Source organism: Rhinoderma darwinii, chromosome 4, assembly GCF_050947455.1.
Source record: "Rhinoderma darwinii isolate aRhiDar2 chromosome 4, aRhiDar2.hap1, whole genome shotgun sequence".
Lineage (NCBI taxonomy): Eukaryota > Metazoa > Chordata > Amphibia > Anura > Rhinodermatidae > Rhinoderma > Rhinoderma darwinii.
The window spans coordinates 352,164,561-352,190,328 of NC_134690.1; the positions used below are offsets into that span (position 1 = coordinate 352,164,561).

A 25,768-nucleotide genomic window follows, 5' to 3' on the forward strand; every position below is an offset into this window, starting at 1 on the left:
AAGGATTAAATGGCTTCATCATGTAAATTTAGAACTCCTGAGTAGCCCTGTATATTAGGTTGTCATGTTCAATATTTTTTACATTTTACTATTTATTTATTTTTTACCTGTGGTTTTTCTTTTTTTGGTTACTTTTACCTACTGTATATAACTATGAGAGAAAAAGTATTTATTGCCTAAAATTTACCAACTCATTTCAAAATTATTATTTTTATAACCCGTAGATGTCACAATTCTCATGACATCATATACCTAGCCATTGGCCTAATGGTTTATTTACACAAAAAAAACGAAAATAAAATTAAGGACAGAACAGCTTGTCCAAAGCCAGACATGCATGCTACGTTACTCCCCATAGAAATAAATAGGTACTTTAGAGACATCCACATGTTCTCGGCTGTTTTCATCATTCCTATTCACTGGCTGTTCCCATTGGTTCAAGAATAGGATATCAATATTTTTTACCTGGAGAACCCCTTTAATGTTAACAAATTTGGGCCCAGTATAAACAATAGCTCGTGTAGCTGCTCATACACTATACAGTATATACAAGGAAGAAGGCATAATTTTAATGTTTACTTTCATTCTGGACACAATAAGCAAAAAGGATTTTTTAAATTAACACCAAAATTGCCCAAGATATGCTAATAATTTTTGGCATGAACTGTATGTGGAAAAACTAACTCATTCCATTAGTGATACATTGTATACAATGGAAAATACTTCTCTCTGGCTGTTGCCTCATAATTCCTAAAAACTAGACCTTTAGACTCAATTTCACTAATTCCCTAGAACACAATGTTACCTCTTGATGTGTTGTGCTGAAGAAAATGCATTTCATGTCATCATACGATGGATATCACATTTTCAGTTCTAAAATTCTAAGAAAAAAAATCGCTATTCTTGACGTAAGGCCTCCGTGTCATATTGATTTAATTAACATTGGGATACTGAAAGGTTAATTAATTATAGATTAATTTTAGAAATCTGTAATTTTCCAACTGATGTCTGTAACTGAGAGGGATCAGGAGATTTTGGTCCTAATGCTTGTAATATTTTACATCATATTTAGATTACATCAATAAATACTCACGCCTTAGAATTTTTATGTCATGTATATGATAAAATGCAAAAAAATTTATATTTATGCATACAACATTCTGAGCTACTGTTACAAGTAATATAGCAATAAATCCATAATGAAACTTGAAAGGTCAGTGTGTTAAAGGAACACTCTAGGCAAACTGATGCACTGTGTTATGCCTAGTACAGAACATGAGGGAAATATGCGTGGTACAGGTTCTCTCTTTGGTGTTGTTTGAATTTTTGTGTCATGCACCGCCCCTACTATAAACTCCTCCCAGGGGTTTAGAGATAAGGGGACACGTAATTAGATAACAGTATTTCTTAAATTGGCTTTTCCGATGACTCTCTGAGCTGTTCCAACCATCATCCCCAGGAAATTTCTACTTCGTTCCACTATTTACTTAGAAGAAATACTTTAAGCAAACTTATACACTGTTATCCCTAGTGCAGGATGCAACGGGGCGGTGCATGACACAGAAATTCCAAAAACACCAAAAGGGAGCGCCTGTGTTATGTACCACGACCTCGGGCCCTGCATCAGGCATAACACAGAGTGTCATTTTTGCCAGGAGTGTAAATCTTAAAGTAAGATTTATTTGTCTTGGCATCCAATCAGTTGGAGACCCCAATATTTTGTAGGTTATATTTCAATCCAAAACTTTGAAATTTGAACTTTAAGAAGACTAAACTTAAAAGCCCAAACTTTACAACCCCTTTAAACATGACTACTAATAAAGAAACAGCAAAATTTGGGATTTTGGTTTTGTAACTAACAAAAAATCTATAGTGGTTCATGAAAATAATAAACACTGCAAAATATATGCATAAAAAAACGGTATAAATAGTATACATTTTATAAACAATTGTCAGCTAATCATGTTTTGTGTTCTAGGAGTTAATAATAAATTACTTTTTTTGTATTGCAGATACATCTTAACAGCAGGGGCCTCATATATTCTGTGGCTTTGCTCCTGGCTTCCTTATTTGTTGCGGTATGTAGTAATAATCTGCGTGGCTGCACTTTTATTTTTTATGCCCAGTTATTAAGAATAATTATTTTAATACTTCTTGGGTAAATATCCTTTTGGTGGAAGTAGTGCATGTTGAAAAGTCGACCTCGGGGTCAGTAAAAACCCCAAATTATCCTGCTCCATTCAAAGTCTATGGGACTGATAGAGACAGCTGAGTGCTGTGCTCAGCCTCATAGACATTAAATGGAGCGGAAGGGGGTTAAGTGAGGAGGTACAGGGGGGGCTTGAGACCACCGTTATACTGGTCCCTTTAACGAGGTTGTCTGCTTTGAACAATCGTTATTTGTCAAAAGGTTCCCCCAACAATAAGCTGATCACAGGGTTACTCGTTCCTAGAACCCCCAGAATCTGGCAGTAAGAGTTTAATGTATGGTTGTGCCAGGTCTTCCAGAGAGAGACTCTTTGTAGCTGCTTTCCACTTTAGCGAATAGATGGCACTTCTGAACAGGGGACCCCTTCTATTAACTCCTAAATAGAGTTTTTAAAATGGGTTTTCTAAACTAGACAACTACTTCATATGGGTTTTCCCATTATCATAAATGATCACCTATCCACAGTTTAGGTGTTAATTTTCTGATCATGGGGTGGCCCATGCGATGGGACTTCCACCGATCTGAAGAACGGGGGTCTCAAATCCCCGTTCCTACTCGCTGCTCGACCACAGTGAGGAGGATGTTGAATGGAGCGACGGTGAAACATTCGCTATCGGTGGCTGTTCTCACTGTAATCTGAAGACAATTTTGAAACTTTTTGTTAGGGATCTGCCAGGTACTTCATCTAGGTATACTCTTGGGATTAATCAATCCACACCTGAGGCCAGACCTGTTCGACTGACACCATCTCCCACCAACCAGGGTGGCAGGCTCAGGAGTGGGAGAGCCTATCGCGTCCTGGTCTGTCGGAGTTAGCTCCGCCCCCTGTCCTTTATTACCTGCCCTGTTCTCTCCCTCAGTGCTTGTAATTCTTTTGGATTCCTGGCCCCACTGCTGCTTGCTCCAGCCTGCTTCTGCCGTGCTTCTGCCTTGCTGCAGTTCTGCTTGTCCTGCTTTGCTTTGCCCCTGGCTTGCTTCTGTCTCCTTGCCCGCTTGGGTGTACTCACTTCGTCCTGGTCCTGACTGTCCGTTCGCCGCTCCGTTTCCTCGTGGCGTTCCGTGGCTACTGCCCCTTCCCTTGCATGTTCCCTGTTTGTTTCCCTGTGCACTTAGACAGCGTAGGGACCGCCGCCCAGTTGTACCTCGTCGCCTAGGGCGGGTCGTTGCAAGTAGGCAGGGACAGGGCGGTGGGTAGATTAGGGCTCACTTTCCCTTCACCTCCTTCCGGCCATTACATAATTACAAGCCCTTACCTAGTCTACCATTTCTCCTACGCTGACGCTATCATGGACCCCCTTGAGACCCTGGCCCAGCAGATGCAGGGCCTCTCCCTACAGGTCCAGGCCCTGGCCCAAAGGGTCAATCAGGGTGACGCTGCTTTAGTAGTACCCCTCACCTCACCTCTAGAACCCGACCTCAAGTTACCTGACCGGTTCTCAGGGGACCGTAAGACGTTTCTCTCCTTCCGGGAGAGTTGCAGACTGTATTTCCGCCTAAAGCCCCACTCCTCAGGTTCCGAGAACCAGCGGGTGGGTATCATTATATCCCGACTCCAGGAAGGGCCCCAAGAGTGGGCCTTCTCCTTGGCTCCTGACGCTCCTGAACTTTCCTCTGTTGATCGTTTTTTCTCTGCCCTCGGCCTCATTTACGACGAGACTGACAGGACTGCCTTAGCCGAGAGTCAGCTGGTGACCTTACGTCAGGGTAGGAGACCGGTTGAGGAATACTGTTCTGATTTTAGGAAGTGGTGCGTAGCTTCTCAGTGGAACGATCCGGCCCTAAGGTGCCAGTTTAGGTTAGGATTATCTGACGCCCTGAAGGATCTGCTGGTTAACTACCCCTCGTCTGACTCCCTTGACCAGGTTATGGCCCTAGCAGTACGACTTGACCGACGTCTCAGGGAACGTCAGCTAGAACGCTTCAGTGTGCTCCCCTCTGACTTTTCTGCGATCCCCCCCGAGGTCCCGTCTCCTCGCCCCTCCACGGAGGACTCGGAGGTACCTATGCAACTCGGGGCCTCCATGTCCCCTCGACAACGTAGGGAGTTTCGCAGAATGAATGGTCTCTGCTTCTACTGTGGGGACGACAAGCATCTACTGAACACCTGTCCCAGGCGCAAGAATAAGAAGCCGGAAAACTTCCGCGCCTAAGTGATCATTGGGGAGGTCACTTGGGCGCACAGGTATTTCCCGTTAATGTGAAACGCAATAAAATTTTGCTTCCCTTTCAGGTCTCGTTTGGTGGTCGGTCTGCCACGGGCAGTGCTTTCGTGGATTCAGGGTCATCTGCTAATATCATGTCTGCGGAATTTGCTATGTCTCTAAAGATGCCTTGTATTGATTTACCTTATCCTATCCCTGTAGTAGGAATCGACTCTACTCCCCTTGCTAATGGTTATTTTATTCAGCATACTCCTGTTTTTGAACTCCTTGTTGGCTCCATGCATTTGGAGCAGTGCTCTGTACTGGTGATGCAGGGATTATCGTCTGATCTGGTTTTAGGCCTTCCCTGGTTGCAGTTGCATAATCCCACGTTTGATTGGAATACTGGGGATCTCACCAAATGGGGTAATGAATGTCTTATGTCATGTCTTTCTGTTAACTCTATTTCTCCCCGGGAGGAGGTAAACACGCTTCCTGAGTTTGTTCAGGACTTCGCCGATGTGTTTTCTAAGGAGGCCTCCGAGGTTTTGCCTCCCCCATAGAGATTACGATTGCGCTATCGATTTGGTGCCTGGTGCCAAGCTTCCTAAGGGTAGGATATTTAATCTTTCATGTCCTGAACGTGAAGCCATGAGGGTGTATATCCAAGAATGCCTGGCCAAGGGTTTCATTCGCCCCTCGACTTCTCCTGTAGGTGCTGGCTTCTTCTTCGTGGGGAAAAAGGATGGTGGTCTTAGGCCGTGCATTGATTATCGTAACCTGAATAAGGTCACCGTAAGGAACCAGTACCCACTTCCTTTGATTCCGGATCTTTTTAATCAGGTTCAGGGAGCCCAATGGTTTTCTAAGTTCGATCTACGGGGGGCATATAACCTTATCCGCATCAAAGAGGGGGATGAGTGGAAAACTGCGTTCAACACACCCGAGGGTCATTTCGAATACCTGGTCATGCCCTTTGTGTTGTGTAATGCCCCTGCTGTCTTCCAGAATTTTATTAATGAAATCCTGAGAGAGTACCTGGGTAATTTTCTTGTTGTGTACCTTGATGACATACTGGTGTTTTCCAAGGACTGGTCCTCCCACGTGGAGCATGTCAGGAAGGTGCTCCAGGTCCTTCGGGAGAATAATCTGTTTGCTAAGACTGAAAAATGTGTCTTTGGGGTACAGGAGATACCATTTTTAGGGCAAATCCTCACTCCTCATGAATTCCGCATGGACCCTGCCAAGGTTCAGGCTGTGGCGGAATGGGTCCAACCTGCCTCCCTTAAGGCGTTACAGTGTTTTTTAGGGTTCGCCAACTATTACAGGAGATTTATTGCCAACTTCTCGGTCGTCGCTAAGCCTCTTACGGACCTTACCCGCAAGGGTGCTGATGTCCTCCATTGGCCCCCTGAGGCCGTCCTGGCCTTTGAGACCCTCAAGAAGTGCTTTATCTCGGCCCCCGTGCTGATTCAGCCCAACCAAGAGGAGCCATTTATTGTGGAGGTTGACGCATCCGAGGTCGGAGTGGGGGCCGTCTTGTCCCAGGGTACCAGCTCCCTCACCCATCTCCGCCCCTGTGCTTACTTCTCTAGGAAGTTTTCGCCCACGGAGAGTAACTATGATATTGGCAACCGCGAACTTCTAGCCATTAAATGGGCTTTTGAGGAGTGGCGGCACTTCCTGGAGGGGGCCAGACACCAGGTAACGGTCCTTACGGATCACAAGAATCTGGTTTTCCTAGAATCGGCCCGGAGGCTTAATCCTAGACAAGCTCGGTGGGCACTATTCTTTACCAGATTTAATTTCTTGGTTACCTATAGGGCTGGGTCCAAGAATATTAAGGCTGATGCTCTGTCACGTAGTTTCATGGCCAATCCTCCTTCTGAGAAGGATCCTGCTTGTATTTTACCCCCTGGTATAATCGTCTCTGCCACGGATTCTGATTTAGCTTCTGATATCGCGGCTGATCAGGGTGCAGCTCCCGGGAACGTCCCTGGGGACAAACTGTTTGTTCCCCTGCAATACCGGCTGAGGGTACTCAGGGAAAACCATGACTCCGCTCTATCTGGTCATCCTGGCATCTTGGGCACCAAACACCTCATTACCAGAAACTATTGGTGGCCTGGGTTGCCTAAAGACGTTAGGGCTTACGTCGCCGCTTGTGAGGTTTGCGCTAGGTCCAAAACCCCTAGGTCCCGACCTGCGGGCCTACTACGTTCCTTGCCCATTCCCCAGAGACCTTGGACCCATATCTCCATGGATTTTATCACCGATTTGCCTCCATCTCAGGGCAAGTCGGTGGTGTGGGTGGTAGTCGACCGCTTCAGCAAGATGTGCCACTTTGTGCCCCTTAAGAAGCTACCTAACGCCAAGACGTTAGCTTCTTTGTTTGTGAAACACATCCTGCGTCTCCATGGGGCCCCAGTCAATATCGTTTCTGACAGAGGGGTACAATTTGTTTCCTTATTTTGGAGAGCTTTTTGTAAAAAGTTGGAGATTGATCTGTCCTTCTCCTCCGCCTTCCATCCCGAAACTAATGGCCAAACGGAAAGGACCAACCAATCCCTGGAACAATATTTACGATGTTTCATCTCTGACTGTCAATTCGATTGGGTCTCATTCCTTCCCCTTGCTGAATTTTCCTTGAATAACCGGGTCAGTAACTCGTCAGGGGTCTCCCCGTTTTTCTGTAATTTCGGGTTTAACCCAAGATTCTCCTCCGTCTCCCCTGGTTGTTCCAATAATCCTGAGGTAGAGGATGTTCATCGGGAACTGTGCACTGTCTGGGCCCAGGTTCAGAAGAACCTAGAGGCGTCCCAGAGCGCACAAAAGATTCAGGCGGATAGTAGACGTTCTGCTAACCCCCGGTTTGTCGTCGGGGATTTGGTCTGGTTGTCGTCCAGGAACTTGCGCCTTAAGGTCCCGTCCAGGAAGTTTGCTCCCCGATTTATTGGACCTTATAAGATCATTGAAGTCCTCAACCCTGTATCCTTCCGTCTGGAGCTCCCCCCATCATTTCGCATACATGACGTCTTCCATGCCTCCCTCCTTAAACGCTGCTCCCCGTCCTGGTCCCCCTCGAGGATACCTCCTGTTCCCGTTCTCACCCCTGAGGGGGTGGAATTCGAGGTGGCCAAGATTATGGACAGTAGGATGGTCCAGGGCTCCCTCCAGTACCTGGTCCATTGGAGAGGATACGGGCCGGAGGAGAGGACTTGGGTACCTGCCCGTGATGTTCACGCTGGGGTATTGATCAGGAGGTTCCACCTTCTCTTCCCCACTAAACCGGGTCCCCTTAGTAAGGGTCCGGTGGCCCCTCATAAAAGGGGGAGTACTGTTAGGGATCTGCCAGGTACTTCATCTAGGTATACTCCTGGGATTAATCAATCCACACCTGAGGCCAGACCTGTTCGACTGACACCATCTCCCACCAACCAGGGTGGCAGGCTCAGGAGTGGGAGAGCCTATCGCGGCCTGGTCTGTCGGAGTTAGCTCCGCCCCCTGTCCTTTATTACCTGCCCTGTTCTCTCCCTCAGTGCTTGTAATTCTTTTGTATTCCTGGCCCCACTGCTGCTTGCTCCAGCCTGCTTCTGCCGTGCTTCTGCCTTGCTGCAGTTCTGCTTGTCCTGCTTTGCTTTGCCCCTGGCTTGCTTCTGTCTCCTTGCCCGCTTGGGTGTACTCACTTCGTCCTGGTCCTGACTGTCCGTTCGCCGCTCCGTTTCCTCGTGGCGTTCCGTGGCTACTGCCCCTTCCCTTGCATGTTCCCTGTTTGTTTCCCTGTGCACTTAGACAGCGTAGGGACCGCCGCCCAGTTGTACCTCGTCGCCTAGGGCGGGTCGTTGCAAGTAGGCAGGGACAGGGCGGTGGGTAGATTAGGGCTCACTTTCCCTTCACCTCCTTCCGGCCATTACACTTTTACCTATATCATGATCTTGGTTATCTTACCATTTTCTTCAGTGTAACTTATTTTTTGTAGGTCTTTTAGTGTATGTGTTACATTTGCTATTAGAAATCTACCCAATGGAGACCCTATATTTATTTCAGCATCTTCTATAGAGGCAGGAATAATGGAAAACCCTTTTAAATGGTTTTGTCCCTGTATTAGTTTATATAAATACGAAATTGACAAATGATTGCAGTCCATGGTGAATGTATATAGACCTAGAAAAATTAGAATATTCTTTTAGAAAAAGCATAAAACTGGGTGATGTCTTATTACCTGTAAATGGAATGAAAGTCAGTTGGTATACATTTCAAGACCTTGCCGACCACCAGATTTGTCTATTTGGCTGCTGAATTTAATACCTATGAACATAATTGAGGCAATGATTTCAAATATGTATGGCTTTCCTTATCATACAGATGTGTTTATACCTTCTACTTTTATTACAGGTCTGTGGTGTTCACCTGAACAAGTGGAAACTGGACAAGAAGCTAGGACTGACATGCCTATTTTTGTATAGCATCTTTCTGTGTATCTCCATTCTCACGGAATTCAATGTTTTCACCTTTGTGAACTTGCCCATGTGCAGAGGAGGAATCTGATCTATGATGCAGACATGTCAGAGAGACTTCATTTTACTTTTTGGTGCAATACAAAGACACGACCCTCGCCATAAAATGGTGATGCACCTAGAGGTCGTCAAGTATGTCCCGGTCACTGTTCAGGGGAATTACTTCTTCCTATTGCTCCCCATTCTGTCCTACAGGGACATTTGCTTTGTAGTCTTTTTTGTGTTTTTTTTAATTGTTTGAGGTTTTTAATATTTGCTCTAAAGTTGTCCTTTTTAACAGTGACCAGGGTTTTAGATAAAAGGCTGCTAACTGGCCCCCCGAGCCAGCCCCGAACATGTCTGCTACAAATTCTTCTATTTAAATTATTTGGTGAAGAAGATAATGTAATTTATAACTAGAGATTCTTGAAACGTTGCGGAAGAATGGAAACGATTCATTACCAGGGATTCATTATGAGGAACATCAAGGGATCAAATAGTTGAAACCCTTTCCTTTATTCAGATGGAACAACCTTTGATGAACCAAGGGGACAACCATGCACATCTGAAGCAAAGACACAGGCTGACATATGAACTGTTCACATTATATGCTAAAGAAAGACCACGGAAAATAACTTTTTATACAATTAACAAATCACTTTCTTAAAGCGGTAGAAAATGATAGATTTGTAGAGACAGTATAAATCTGTTCTCGTAATTCCTGCAGCCCGTGACGTAGTCAAATGAAAAGTCATTGGTTGCACTTTAGTTGTGTGTTTCTAGTTCTGGGGTGCTGAACAATGACAGTCAATGCAATAGGGTAATTGTTCAGTACTATTATAATGGTTCTTTCTTAATCCATGGTGGCACCTAAAGGTCTGCTACCTGCTCTAGCTAGTCTGACTGGTACAGTATTCATATATATATATATATATATATATATATATATATATATATATATATATATATATATATATATATATAGCTCCATAGTAGGTATCGGCCACTATGTAAACAGAAGTTATATATAATTTGCTAATTCAGTTATGGACACTGGTTTCTTAAAAAAGGCATATTTTGCACAAATGCTATTTGATGATATAACATAAAAGATTTTGAAGTGTACACTGGATGTGGCCATATTGTATTTACAGTTAAGACCTCATAGTATGGGAATAACCAAGGCAGAGTATATGCATCCAAAAAAAGATTCTAGTTTTCACAGACCAGCCATTTTTGTAGTATAATATTTTAATTTATTATGCATTTACAGAGAGGAGAATTATTTGAAGAATACTAGAAGTAGTTTCTATAAGTCATGAAAACTGCCGTTTATTCAGGGATTTTAGTGGAGGACATACGCACTACAATGCTTATTTTTGTAAACATATAATACATATACAGCTATTTCATTGTGGTGCCTTGTCCTGCATATTTAATATAGTAACTGAAACACAGTTTATGGATCAATAACCGTGGGGTTTTCCTAAAGTATCATTCAATGATATTCTTCCAGAACCCTTTATCATTCCTTCCAACCAGCTAAAATGAATGTTTTATTGTACATAGCAAAACTTAATGTCACTGTGCACTCTAGAATATATATATTAATGTTCTTCCTTCAGAAAGAAAATGTCTGTTGTAACATATAAGGCTCCAAAAATATAATATATTAAGGGTGTTTTTTCTGGGTTTCGAATAAATGATCTGCTTCTTTTCCCAGAAACAGTGCCACTCTTGTCTGTGGGTTGTGTTGGGTATTGCAGCTTAGTTCCTTTCACTTTAATGTGGCTGTCACAATACCAGGCACAACAAAATCACAAAAGTGGCGATGTTTGTGGAAAAAGAAGACCTTTTCTTTTAAATAATCTCAGACGACCCCTTTAATCTTCAGCTCCCGATAATTAGTAAACTGTAATCTGATTGTCGACCCAATCTACAAGATAAGAGTCATTAATAGGATGAAAGGTTCCAAATAATGTGCAAAAATAAGGTAAATGAGATCTTTATCTATTAACTATGAGGGATTGGTTTCTTGTTATTTTGATAAAGCGTAACTAAACTTAAAAAAAAACAACTTGACATGTCAGAAGTTTTGATCAGTGGGGGTTTGAGCACTGAGACCCCCACCGATCGCTACAACAAAGTAGCAGAAGCGCTCGGGTGAGCGCGGTGCCACTTTGTTTCTGATCAGAATTCAACTATGACAATTTAAAAGTTCAGTTACCCTTTAAATAGTTGCAGAGCGTCTACATTAAAAAGTGAGATTTATAAAAATACTGTCAAGTAAAAATGGAGGAACTGTTCAGAGGAGCCATTCAAGTTACAACTTTTGTTTTCCATTTTGTCTTTAATTGTTGTCATTAGATTGGTCGCCACGGGGAACCACATTTTTTTTTTATTTCAACTAGCTTTATAAATCTCTCCATTGGGGTTTTACGTCACTTGGTAGACTAAGTTATTTTATGACCTAAAGTTATTACATTTATTAGTATTGACACCAAATATTGAAGTCGCTGATCACATGACTGGTATTTAGTCAAGGTGCATTTTTATTTACCTTGACCCGCTGTTTAGGGACTAGCTATAAAGAATTGCAAATCCCTAATTTATCTTCCACCAGTGAATGCTGCTTTGTGTGGTATATCCATTATTTGAAGTCAATAAGCTAAGCCGTTTTATGTTATTCACCTCATTTTCTTCTATTGTGTATGAAACATATCACACATTAACAGGACAAATCACAGGAACCAGGTAGCCAATATTCCTAAAATTTTCTAAAACTGTATAAAAATTGGGCCCCTCATTCCTTTATTGGTTCTGCCGGTTCAGTGTAAGGCTGGATTCACACGAGCACATTACGTCCGTAATGGACGGAACGTATTTAGGCCGCTAATCCCGGACCGAACACACTGCAGGGAGCCGGGCTCCTAGCATCATAGTTATGTACGACGCTAGGAGTCCCTGCCTCGCTGCAGGACAACTGTCCCGTACTGTAATCATGTTTTCAGGACAGTAGTTCCACGGAGAGGCAGGGACTCCTAGCATCGTACATAACTATGTACATAACTCCCTGCCGTGTGTTCGGTCCGGGATTAGCGGCCGAAATACGTTCCGTCCATTACGGACGTAATGTGCTCGTGTGAATCCAGCCTTATACAGCAACCACAGTGTCACAGATGAGGGACTGAGGAAGAAAAGGGACAGGATGTAAGTGGCACATCACCCCAATTACTGCCTGCAGCAATTTAAGAAGGCTATGACCCACAACCTTTCATGGGTCAGATGGCATGGGTTTGGCCTATATATATGGCAGGTAGGCCACTAATAATCATTATTGATGGAAACTGTTGCACATCGAAATCCGCTCCTGCATTTGTCTATCTTGCTCCATACATTATTTTGCCATCACGGTGTTAACATCTTTTTGCATCTAGAGAACTGTGAGTTAAAGCAGCAGTATTCAAAATATCAAAAATATCATTGAAACGTTAACTAAATGATACGAATAAGGCCTCGTGCACACAACCGTAATTTTTATCCGCATCTACGGGTCTGTAATTGCGGATAAAAAAAACTGATTTATTTATTTCTATGGATCACGGACACCTACCCGTATATTTACGGGTAAGTGTCTGGGCCGTAGAAATTACCCGCAAAATATAGGACATGTCCTATCTTTTGCATCTACAGACCGTTCTCCTATACTTTATAATGTGAGCATGGCCTGCAAATGCGGGTAACAGTTCGCGGCCCAACCGTGCCGTAATCATGGACCGTACACACGGCTATGGCCATTTGCAGGGGGCCTTATACAGTTACTACACATACTGGAGGCCTTTCTTTGACATAGAGTAAACGCAAGTGTTGCGAATATATCCATTTATTTCCATGGTAAGATATGATGTTTCTTATGCCTTTTATATCTAAATTAAAAAATATATGGGTCAGTTCATACGTAGCGTAAATAGTGCGGATTTTCCGCAATGGATTTAGTTGCGGAAAATCCGCAGAATAATACAGTAGCAGCAGAGTGGATGAGATATGAACAAATCCCATCCAGACGCTGCGTAAATGTTGAGTGGAAAAAACGCTCAGAAATTGACCTGCGGTGCGTCTTTTAATCTTCAGCATGTCAATTATATTTGCGCAAATGCTGCTTGTTGCAGGATTTCCCCATTGAAATCAATGGGTAGGTAATTCAACAAATAGCAGATGTTGCATTTTTTGTAGTGGAATCGCAGAAAAAATGTTTTAGACTTACACAGAAGTCTGTGTTTCTTCATCCAGTCCAGCCTCCTGGGATGACGTATAATCCCATGTGACTGCTGCAGCTAATCACAGGCTGCAACTGTCACATGGGATGAAACGTCATCCCAGGAAGCCGGGCTGCAGTATGGCGGAGGGACGCATCTCCATGTAAGTATGAATCTTTTTTTTTTTTAGTTGAAATTTTCCACAGCGGACGTTCCGGTCAAAAAACTGCACCACAACTCGGAAGGAATGCGGTGCCCAGGGCGGATACGCTGTGTGTTTTTACGCAGCGTAGCCGCAATGTGTTAACATTTCCTAATAGTTCATGACAGCCCACAAAAAATGATAACGATAAAATATAAAATAATGGTTTACACCATAATAAATATAAAATAGTCCCCTGTCCCCATAGAAATTAGATTATTGGTGGATTCTGTCGAGATCACCAGTATCCTGCCAACAAAAGTTTAATGTCTATGATCAGCTTAAAGAGGCTCTTTCACCACATTATAAGTTCCCTATCTAGTACATGATGTGATCGGCGCTGTAATGTAGATTACAGCAGTGTTTTTTATTTAGAAAAACGATCATTTTTGACGCAGTTATGACCTATATTAGCTTTATGCTAATGAGTTTCTCAATGGACAACTGGGCGTGTTTTACTATATGACCAAGTGGGAGTTGTGGAGAGAAGTGTATGACGCTGACCAATCAGTGACCAATCAGCGTCATACACTTCTCTCCATTCATTTACACTGATAGCGATATAGCTATATCGCTATCTGCAGCCTCATACACACACACACACACACACACACTAACATTACTGCAATATTCTGATAATGAATATACATTACTTCCAGCCAGGACGTGATGTGTATTCATTCTCCTGACCACTTCTGTACCGTCTCTGTGAGTTACAGCACAGCAGGCATAGTCTCGCGAGATTACAATGTAAGCTGTCATTCACAGCGAGAGCTCGCTGTTCTGTGCTGTAGTCTCACAGAGACGCTACAGAAGTGGTCAGGATTCTGAATACACATCACGTCCTGGCTGGAGGTAATGTGTATTCATTGTCAGGACACTGCAGTCGCGTTATAGTGTGTTTATGTGGCTGCACATAGCGATATAGCTATATCGTTATCTGCAGTGTAAATGAATGGAGAGAAGTGTATGACGCTGATTGGTCAGCGTCATACACTCCTCTGTACAACGACCACTTGGTCACATAGTAAAACACGCCCACTTGTCCATTGAGAAACTCATTAGCATAAAGCTAATATAGGTCAAAAATGATTGTTTTTCTAAATAAAAAACACTGCTGTAATCTGCATTACAGCGTCGACCACATCATGTACAATATAGGCCACTTATAATGTTGGGACAGAGCCTCTTTAAGGCCTCGTGCACAAGACTCTTACTATATTTCTGTATGCCTCTGAAGTCATGCAGATTCTACGATGAAAAAAAAACATGGCATATATCATCGGATGCAGTATTTCCCTAGAACGATTGCTCCTTAATATGGTACCTACAGCCTTCAAATATGGAACTGTCTGCATAAGACCTGTATGAATGCTTTGCAATGTTAGCAGCTCCTATGCTATTTAGGACAACTCCACATTTTTTTTTAGCACTCACAAGTCAAAATTTAGGACTTGAAATAAAATGTTGTGTTGCTATTTAACAAATTGCTGGACTATTTTATAGGCCAACATTACTACTTTTTCGTATTTTAATTCAAAGTTAAAAAAAAATTCACATTTTATTTAATTCTAAATTTGAAAGAGGTTATATGGTTTTGTATAAACAATTCTGTATTTGGTCCTCAAATGAACTTGGAAAATGCACCTGATGGTGGAACAGTGCTTGGTGCATACATTTAGAAAAGCTACGTATGCATTGTCTATAGGTGTGTCCCATGTCTATGAATATATGCTTAGGCCACGTTCAGACGTGGTGGAATTGCTGTTGAATTCTGCAGCAGCCGTTTTTAGGAAACTTAGTTCAGACGTAGCGGAAAATAACTGTGTGGAAATTAGGCTGCGGTGCAGATTTTTCCCTCTGCAGCGTGCACATTATGTTGCCGAGAAGCAGGGGAATTTCACTGCGGATTTCAGCCTTTGCAATGCAAAAACTGAAATCTATGGCCAGTCGGATGTGATATCTGTAACGCCTACATTACCTGTCAAATATGCAAATGTTGGTGCAGATTTGTTGAGTAATTGCCTCGAATCTGCACCAACATTTGCAGCGGAAAAATTCTGCCACGTGTGAACGTGGCCTTACAAGTACATGTAAGAAACAGCCACAGTCCCAAGTTGTTCACTCAGGTTCTGAGTTTCAACAGTTTAAAGTGGGTATTCACATCTTATAAAGTGATGGCATATCGCTAGGATATGCCATCACTTTGGGACCCCCACCTATCCTAAGAATAAAGGGGCCACATTGCTGATTTAGGGCTGCGTCACCTTCACTGTTTTTCCCACAACCAGTTGTGCAGGGAACTGCAGCACAGCTCCATTCAAGTGAATGCAGCCAGCTACAATTCCCATCACTTCTGGGTGGCTGACAGAACCGATGTTCAGGGAAAACTTATAAGGGGATGAGGCACTAAATCAGCGATGCGGACCCTTTATTCTAAGGATCGGTGAGGTTCCCAGGGGTCAAGCCGCACCGATCATAAAGTGATTGGCATATCCTAGCAATTTGTCATCACTTTATAAAATGGGAATAACCCTATTTAACAATATAAACAGACAAATGGAGAGAAAGTTTATTAAAGCCTCATGCACATGCCTGTATGATGGCTCCATACAAGGTCCAACTTGTATAGGGTCGCAATACTGCACCCATAGAAGTTCAAGGGACCCTACTGTACCTCCATATGCCTCAGATTTCATACAAAAGACAGTTGGAGTTTTTTCAATGTATGAATCCGACAAAAAAACACCTAAATGTGACATGCTGCATTGAATGCCATAGTACAGAGGCATTCTATTCTCAAAGCATCATACCACGGTACATGGAGTGTCAATGGCCATATGTCGGCTGCATGTCCTGCCATGTCTAAGCCATATAAAAATAGAATTAAGAAATAGAAACTACCTTTCCAAATTAAACGCTACCTGCACCAAATTTAAAAGAAAAGAAAAATGGCTGCTATAAGCATTGGCTAGTTTTATTAAAAAAAAAATATTATAAATTTAAGATTTCTGAACAATTTTTATTATGTTAAATATATAGCAAAAACAAGTATTTAAATTACATAGTGCTATTTATTTCACATAGATGGGTACTCCAGGTCATAAAATATATATTCTTTAAATTTTTGCTACTTTTAAAAGTATTAATTGTTCAATCACGTATTCTACTTATCAGGAGCTTCATAGCAAAATATAAATATAAGGGAAAATACAGCTGCTTTAACTCAATATGAGCATCACTGGATTTAACCATACTGATATTTGAATCCATTTTCACTGAGGGCTTTTTGTTTTTTTCCGTATGATTTTTAATTGTTATTATGGGTTTTGTTCATTTAATTTATGGATCAACATTATAATTTAAACTATTAGAGATATATGTAAATAATTTCTGAAATGGAGGAAAAAGGGATGTTATGAAACCTTCATGTTTTGATATTGCACAATATTCATTTGACCTTTTTTGGTATGAATTCTTTCTATTTGTCTTTATTATCCTGTGTGATGTGAAATTATTTATAGATGTTTGGTAATCATTTGTAATTTTTTGTCCACATTCTCAATAGTAGCTTGAAATATACATTACTCTGAACAGATCTCCCAACTGTTCTCATTTTCCATAGAACAGTCCCATTTTGCTGCCCCAAACAGGGCATGGCTGTGAGGATTAGGAAAAATGACAATATTATGACCACCCTAAGGCATCATGCACACGACCGTAGCCATGTTCACGGCCATGATTTTCGGGTCGGCAAGGGGCGGAGTGTCACCCGCAAGCCGCCCGCAATTCGCAGGCCGTGCACATGGCCGCGTCCATTATTTCCTATGAGCCTGGACCGCAGAACACCACCGTAATAAGACTTGCCTGTTCTTTTTGCAGTCCGGGCTCCAGAATGAATGGGGCCGCAATTCTCCCGTGAATTTTCGGGGGAATTGCGTCCGCAAAAGCACGTTTGTGTGCATGGGGCCTAAGCCTGCTTTAAAGTATATTTTAGGGAATTACATGAATAGTCTTTTCATACTGCAATATTATAAGTTGTAACTACCATTCGCTACAAGAGTATCCTGATAATAACCTACAAAAATTTCCAAATTCTACAGAAGTTGCCCGAGCCCAATTTTTGGCATGCAGCTACAGTAAATGGCAAGACTTTATATTAGGGATTGTCATTTATGCCTTTCATTGTAATAATACATCCTGTAAAGCATCTCCAAAGGTAAAGTTTTGCATTAAAGAGTAATAAATAATGAACTTTAGGCCTCTTTCACAGTATTTTGGTCAGTATTTTACCTCAGTATTTGTAGCTAAAACCAGGAGTGGAACATAAACAATGAAAAAGTAAAATAGAAAGATTTCCCGCTTTTCTGCGTTGTCATCTACAAATACTTCGACAAAATACTAATAAAAATATGAGAATGAGGCCTGTGGTTACTTTTAGACGGGCCCGATAGCAGAGTTTTTTTGCGCCCCTGTTAGGCTGGGTTCACACGACCTATTTTCAGGCGTAAACGAGGCGTATTATGCCTCGATTTACGCCTGAAAATACGGCTACAATACGTCGGCAAACATCTGCCCATTCATTTGAATGGGTTTGCCGACGTACTGTGCCGACGACCTGTAATTTACGCGTCGTCGTTTGAGAGCTGTCAAACGACGACGCGTAAAATGACTGCCTCGTCAAAGAAGTGCAGGACACTTCTTTGGACGAAATTTGAGCCGTTTTTCATTGAATTCAATGAAGAACAGCTCAAATTTACGGCCGTCAAAGACGCCTCGCAAAATGCGAGGAGGAGCAATTACGTCTGAAACGACGGAGCTGTTTTCTCCTGAAAACAGTCTGTAATTTCAGATGTAAAAGACAGTTCTCGTGTGCACATACCCTTAAGGAAGCAACACCTGGACCTTCTACGGTTCATGAGAATCAAAGTTAGAGCACAATAGAAGCCTACAGTGCTGTAACTGGTTCTCATGAATCGTGGGAGATCTGGGTGTAGCGTCTGTAATACAGGCGCAAAAAAAGCGTCGGTATTACGCCCATCTAAAAGCGGCCTTAGTCTTAAAGAAACATGCTGTTGTCAATAATAATTAGATGGCAGCCTATGATTTCAATAGGAAGCACCTACAAAACTTAAAGAGGAGCTGTCACTAGATCTTAAAATTTGAAATGGTTAACTGACCTGAATAGCGCTGTCTCCCTGATTCCAGCACTGTTTGGTTTTTTCCTGGACCCTCCTGTTCCAGAGATATGACCCACTGTTGTGTTGGCTCTCTATATGCTAATTTGCTGTAGTTAGCCAACAGGGTGGAACCTGCTACCCTGCCTCTGATGCTGACCAATCAGCGCGAGGCAGCTTGAAGGTAGTTCACGCCCTATCTACTAACTACAGCAAGAAAAAAAAACAGCACTGGAATCAGGGAGACAGAGATATTCAGGTCAGTTAACCAGTTCAACTTGTATGACCTAGTGACAGGTCCTCCTTAAATTCTGATAGACTGCTGGCTATTACAAAACATATCAGCTGCATTTCCTTGTAGAGTGGGTTTTCAAACAATAAGAAACCAGATGAAGCTGTCCCCATTAAAAATTAATAAACTTTGTAATTTACTTAGCTAGTGTCTATAGGCTCACAATATCTAACAGCAGTGATTGGCTGCCATAGTCACATGATATCATTGAAAATGAAAATTATTTAATGGCAGGATCCATTGAGGCCGACAGCATAGCTTGGAAGAGGAATTTGAAAGATCATTTTTCAATAGAAAACAGCTTCAAGGGGTCTTGCAATTGTTGGAAAAGCCCTTTAAAAATAAAACAATTACTTTTTTTGGAAAAAAAAATTGTTAAAATATCACTACTTGCCTGATAATGATCTCGAGAAAAAAAATAAAAATATCAGGCAGTATGAGGGATGCTGTAAAGAAATGACTGACCTCAGAAATAGGCTGCAATGTAGCCTGCAGCAATCTAATCAATCAACTCAAGAGTTTACAATAGAACTTAGAGGGGGTATTCCAATGATAAACTTTCTAACCTGCCAGCTGGACGTCAGATCCATCCGCTGGGACCTGTCCTGATTTTATGAAGAGGTATTGCTTTTAATGGATAGATGGCTGCCCTCTATTTAAATCAGTGGGTGCTAAGGAAACCTACAAAACACGGGCCCTGTTCCACTAGACATGAAGTCCCTATGGGTCCACAGTATGGGTGGTGCATATGGTGCCTCTGTGAGGCACCATATTCTCCTCTAGATGCAATATGTGTGATATAAAATAGTAAGCATATGATGGACCATTATATGGCCATAGCCATACGACACAGATTCGTAATACGGCAGTGCGCATGATGCTTACTCTACAGGTATGTATGGTAAAATTAAATCATCGCTGTGACTGATCTGTTCTGGACATCTGCATTAGTCCCAGTTCCCCGACTCTCACTGACGCATCCTTACTAACATGTCAGGAAATCTATCATCAGAATAACTACTTAATCTTAAAGGTGCAGTCCCACTTAGGTACATATCCACAATATGAATATAGCCACTCTGCAAGAGAATATTATTTTTCATTATTTGTAAAATTTGTGTTGTGACTTAACTGTATAGAGCTAAGTAGGGCAACATAGAATATTACATATCTAGTGGATTTTTTATAAGAACATAAAACTATAGAATTGATCTTGTTGTGATTGTACATTTTGGTATCAAAGCTGACTTACTGGTTGTTGAGTATCCCTAAAATATTACTTTGCAACTTTTTGAAAAAAGTGTATCCCTTGCAATCAGTATTTCTGGCACAGTTCACTAAAGTTGCAGTACATGAATCCACAGGACAACTATGAAGGGCCTCATTGATGAAAATTGGTCCAGGCTTAGAGTGGAGGTGTTACCCGGATTCCCAGAAAAGTTAAAAAAAAGGAGACCTTTGACCTGATTGCTTTGTGGCAACACCTCCACTTTTGTGTTCACTACTTGTTATAAGGCTCTGTTCACATTAGCGTTTAGAAAGGGTTTTCATCACCTTTGATGGCAAGAATAGCGTCAAAATGACAGAAACCTTGATGAAATCCCTGATGGAGACTATTAAAATTGAATGGGGTCTGTTAGTCACCATTTGTATCCGTCATACGATGGATTCGTCACAGCATCATGGCTTCCATTATAAACAGAACCCATGATGCTAGTGTAAACAGAGCTTTAATGAGGCACAATTTATTTTGTCATTGTGAAACAAAGTAGCCATTTGGTAAATAATAAAGATAATTAAGGCTATTTATCTACTAGTGTAGAGTGATGAACAGTGTTGTTGACACAAGTAACCAATCAGATACTGGCTTTCATTCTCTAAACCTTATTATAAAAATGTTCGCTGCAATCTTATTGGTTGTCATCACCAATGTTATTTTCCATCAGTACCTCTTATCCCAGCAAAATAAAGTATTCCAAGGGTAGCGGGGATATTTAGGAGATATACATATTCATTGTTGCTTTATTTACTCCAGAATTATAATTTACACTATGTGCCTGATGATTCTAAACATCAGAGTAAAAGTGACATTGATCTTCCTAATAACCAATCAGGGTTCATACTTCACTTTATAAGTGCAGATTAGAAAATGTAAGCTGAAGTCTGATTGGCTGCTGTCGTCAACAAGACTTTTTTCTGGCACAGTTTTGGTAAATGAGCACATATCAAAATTAGTGAAAGATAAAAGGGGAGTTGTTGCCACGAGCAACCAATCAGTTTCCTCATCTGCAGAAATCTGATTGGGTTTTTTTGACCAACACTTTCCCTTTTCCTTTGCACACATAATTTTTTATAAATGTCCGCCACTATGAATACTAGTGCAGATAAAAATTGGAGTGGCGTTCCTCAGCAACCAATCAGATTTCTTTCATTCATTCTCTTCAATCTCATTCACACACCAGCAATCATGTATAAATACTGTTCTAACAGAACATAAACCAGAATCAGAATTTAGGTTAAATTTTTCCAAAGCAGGTTTAAAAATGAAAGCAGTGTTCTCTTTGGTTCATATGTGCAAAACTGACACCTCTTGCACACGACCGAGTTCGGGCCGTAAAAAACGGTACGTGTGTCGGCTGGATTTTATGGCCTGACTGCGGTACAGGTGAACGGGACTCCTGACATCATAGACAGTTTATGATGCTGGAGTCCCTGCCTCCCTTCGGAACTGCTGTTCCAAACTGAACAAGATGATACAGTATGGAACAGCAGTTCCACGGGGAGGCAGGGACTCCAGCATCATAAACTGTCTATGATGTCAGGAGTCCCGTTCACCTGTACCATGGTCGGGCCGGGTAATCGCGGCCCGATTTCGGTCATGTGCAAGAGCTGTGACACATTTTGATAGAAGAGATGCATAAAAGCCATAGCATTTTTGTTGCCTTATGGCAACTGATGTCCCCTTTTTTATTTCCAAAAAGGGTGGACAAGAGTAGTGTCCTTTTTGGAAAACTGCAGACCCATTTTTCTAATCATGGACAATCCCTTTGAGGGATTTTTTTCCCCACATCAAACTCAATGGAGAAAACGACAAGCCAAGTAAATTAATATCGTTTTCCTTTATTTGCTCACGGCAAAAATTAGTAATTGCATTTCTTGCCGTGTATTTTATCGTACAGTAGTGGTATGTGTTTGTGGCGTGCTACTACTTCATGTGAACCTTACATTCACTGGACACGATTACAGCGGTAATCTGACCAATCAGATTCCTGCTTTCATTTTCTATACTTCTCTAAAAAAAGTAACACGGGCACTGATTGGTTACTATTGTTACACCACCTCCACGCTTATACATGAGACCCTATGTGTAGTATTTCTATTGTAGCGGTAGGACTGCATCTTGAACTAGTACAGTCTTGTATTGCTTATTTTGTACATGTTTTACTCTTCAACCACAAACTAATGACAATGATGCAGTTTATATTAAAGACTTGCTTTTGGGTGACTGACAATGAAACAATAAAAGTGATTTAAAGACTGAATGATCATAAACTGTGTAAACCATCAGTAATGAAAAAATGCACAAGAAATAATTAGATTTTGATACCTGTCATAGGATGTAAAGTAAAATGGAAAACCAAAATGTCTAGTTATCTTGTGTGCTAATATTATGTGTGTTTCTTTTATTAGAAAATCTATCTATAAAATTATATACATTTATAAATAAATATGCAGTGTATGTAAATAGTGCAATAAATTTTAGAGAGACATATTCATCCCGTTAGTGGAGACTCAATGGATGTGTCCTATGCTATCAATGTATGAAGTTCAATTATGATGTATTAGATATTGTAATAATAAGATTGTAGGTAACACATGGAGGGGGGTAAAGGTTGAGCAAAAGCTGCATGGAGATTCCAATTAGAAAACAGTGTAAGTCTAGTGAAATACTAAAACACTGGGGGAGATTCATTAACACTGGTGCACCGTCCGAACGGTCCACCAGTCTACCCCCCTCCCTCAGTGCAGCATGCACCATATTCATCAGCATGTCCTGTTGATGAATCTGGTGCGGGGGGGTTAAACAATGCCAAAGTGGTAGAAAAGCTTAATAATTGAGTTGCTGTAAATACATTGATAAATCTGCCTCAATATTTTGCTTCTTTTCAGGAAACGAATAGAAAAATATCCCCCAAACTTTTACTTAGCTAGGGGGGTCTTGGTAAGGCAGAAATGTTCCTTATCGGATTCCTCAAGATCAAGATAACTTCAGTTCCTATTATGAGCTATCCGGTATCGTAACAGTATTTATTTATTTATTTAGACATAGGATTAAGGGTATAGGGGAGGGAGAACACCTAAAACAACCACTTTGTGGCACCTTGGATAGCTCGGCATGTGTCAGTACAGCCTTAGTGCTCTTTAAAGATGCTCAAATGTGAGACTATAGAAAAACAGTGAGAAAGCATAGAATTTGACATCACTTATTGTCTGATAATTCAACCTATTACTGAATAAACATTTAAACAGTACCGAAATGGTTAACAATATTGTCATTATAGTGATGTGGATATAACAAAAAAGTAGAATGTGTGGAATAAATGTTTTTGAGAAGTTAAAACCTAACTGTGCTCAAAACCCAAAAAATATATATGACTTATGTGGAGTTCTTTGACGGGGTCCTTATACTATGGGGCTGCTTTAGCTGTCCGTAGAAACATAGCTATTTGAACTTTCGGAGCTTTTTATAGAGGGGTGGTCCAAGCTTTCTTAGTGTGTAAGGCATATCAGAATGTACCCCTCGCCCACAACTCGTTCCGTAAAGTTCAGTATGATAGCTGTTGGATGGAAAATCATTACCACCTGCCCCCGTCTCCCGTCACTACCAATTTAGCATTCTTATTTAATTCGTACTCCACATTTCAGATATGTGGTTGTTGCAGCTCCTCTCCTGGACCCATCTCTTACCTCCATCCCTCTCCTGTTTTTTTTTTAATCCATACATTATGCCCCCCATAATCATTGGTACGTTTAGGCAGCCGCCCATTCCACTTACCCCTCATTCTGCACGTGCTTATAGATGCCCTTATTTAAATGGGTTGTTTTACCATTTCAGATTGAAGCTGCGGTGGCGATAAGCTGCCCACCGTGGGTCTGGTCCGTGGTATACAGCTGATCTTGCCGGGGGAAGCCTTGTCTGACCTGGCATTTTCTTTGCAACAGTAACTGTGTAGTGTTAGGGTATGTTCACATGCAAACTCAAAAACGTCTGAAAATACGGAGTGGGAAAAGGGAAAACAGCTCCTGATTTTCAGACGTTTTTTAAGCCACTTGCGATTTTCGCTGCGTTTTCGCTTCCTTTTTTTACGGCTGTTTTTGAAGCTTTTTGCAATAGAGACTATGAAAAACGACTCCAAAATCGTCCCAAGAAGGGACCTGCACTTCTTTTTCACAGCATTAAAATCAATGGGCAGATGTTTGGAGGCGTTCTGCTTCCAATTTTCCGGCCGTTTTTCGAGAGTTTACGACCCGAAAAACGTCCGAAAACACTCAGTGTGAACATACCCTCACATGGCAGCCATGTAACTCAAGTTCGCAAGAGTGGGAGCTGCTCTTACAGAGCAGCTCTCCATTATGGCTCATAGAGGGGTCCCCTAAGGGCAGGATCACACACACACAGTCTTGATGCAGTTTTTGGTGCCGTTTTTTGAGCCAAAGTAAGACGTATAACGAAAAGGAAGGAAAGGTATAAAGAAAATACCAATACATGTCCTTTCTTTTGTGTCCACTTCTGTGTTTGGTTTACAAAACTGAGCCAAAAACGCTATGAAATCTGAGTCTGTGATCCTGGTATAATACAGCCGTTTTTAATTTATCACTTCTGGGCTTGTTGAGGGGCCTACCATGTCTAGATTTATTCACTTTTTGCTGATTGTAGAACAGCAGCATTTACAATAAGAATGTCTTGCCTGGTGCGGGTTGGAGGAGATATGAAGACCACTTCTTGGTACTTTGAGTGGCTGAGATTTACAACTTTATTGGCTATCCAGGTAGCATGTGTTCTACGTGACAGGAAAATGCTATGCTCTTTGTGCTTGGTTCTACCATCACTTGTCAATGCTCGGCTGGAAATACATTCTGGACCACAATGGTAGGTAAAGCCTCATGTGCACTACTGTGTGCATTACAGACCACATGATACACAATATACATAATTTAAAACAATACTGTCACACTGCCCAATATTTACTGAGTACTCAGGGATAAAACGATCCTCCATGCAAAAACCACCGCTCCTTCACCTCAATTGAATGCACAATATCCTGCTCCTCAAGGCGGTAACGCAAGGGTGATACGATGAACGGTTAGCCTTCCACAATAGACAGCATCCAAAAAGGAACTCTCCAACAGATAGAAACGTGGAACTTCTAGTGCTGCAAAAAATTAATGGAGCTCAACATAGTGTAAGGGTATGTTCACACGCAAACTCAAAAACGTCTGAAAATACGGAGTTGTTTTCAAGGGAAAACAGCTCCTGATTTTCAGACGTTTTTTAAGCCACTCGCGATTTTCGCTGCATTTTTTACGAACGTTTTTGGAGCTGTTTTCAATAGAGTCTATGAAATACGGCTCCAAAAACGTCCCAAGAAGTGACCTGCACTTCTTTTTCACGGCCGTTTTTTTACGCGGCTGTATTAAAACCTAAAAAACCTACCCGTCGGAACAGAACGCCGTATTTCAATGGGCAGATGTTTGGAGGCGTTCTGCTTCCGATTTTTCGGCCGTTTACGGCCATGTGAACATTCCCTAATACTGCAACACCACTTTATCAAAAACAAAGGTTTTTATTATACTCTCAAATCAAGTTTAAAAACTACCTCATTAAAGCGACCCTCCGATCCCGGGACAACATTTTAAATATGATGGGGTATATGGAATAATATTACCTAGTGCCCTCCAGTTGTGCCCCTCTGCCATGGATACGCCGTTTTAGG

The 25,768-nt window shown here is 41.6% G+C and overlaps 1 protein-coding gene across 1 annotated transcript in view; it reads left to right on the plus strand.

Moving 5' to 3' along the window:
• The window catches only part of SLC24A3 (solute carrier family 24 member 3), a 354,780-nt gene extending 345,018 nt beyond the window's left edge, over positions 1 to 9,762 (plus strand). Inside the window, exons 16-17 of the mRNA XM_075862964.1 lie at positions 2,013 to 2,078; positions 8,746 to 9,762. Coding sequence (XP_075719079.1) covers positions 2,013 to 2,078; positions 8,746 to 8,898 — 219 coding nt within the window. The 3' untranslated portion in view covers positions 8,899 to 9,762. The remainder of the gene's footprint in view (positions 1 to 2,012; positions 2,079 to 8,745) is intronic.
• The last annotated feature ends 16,006 nt before the right edge of the window (positions 9,763 to 25,768 follow it).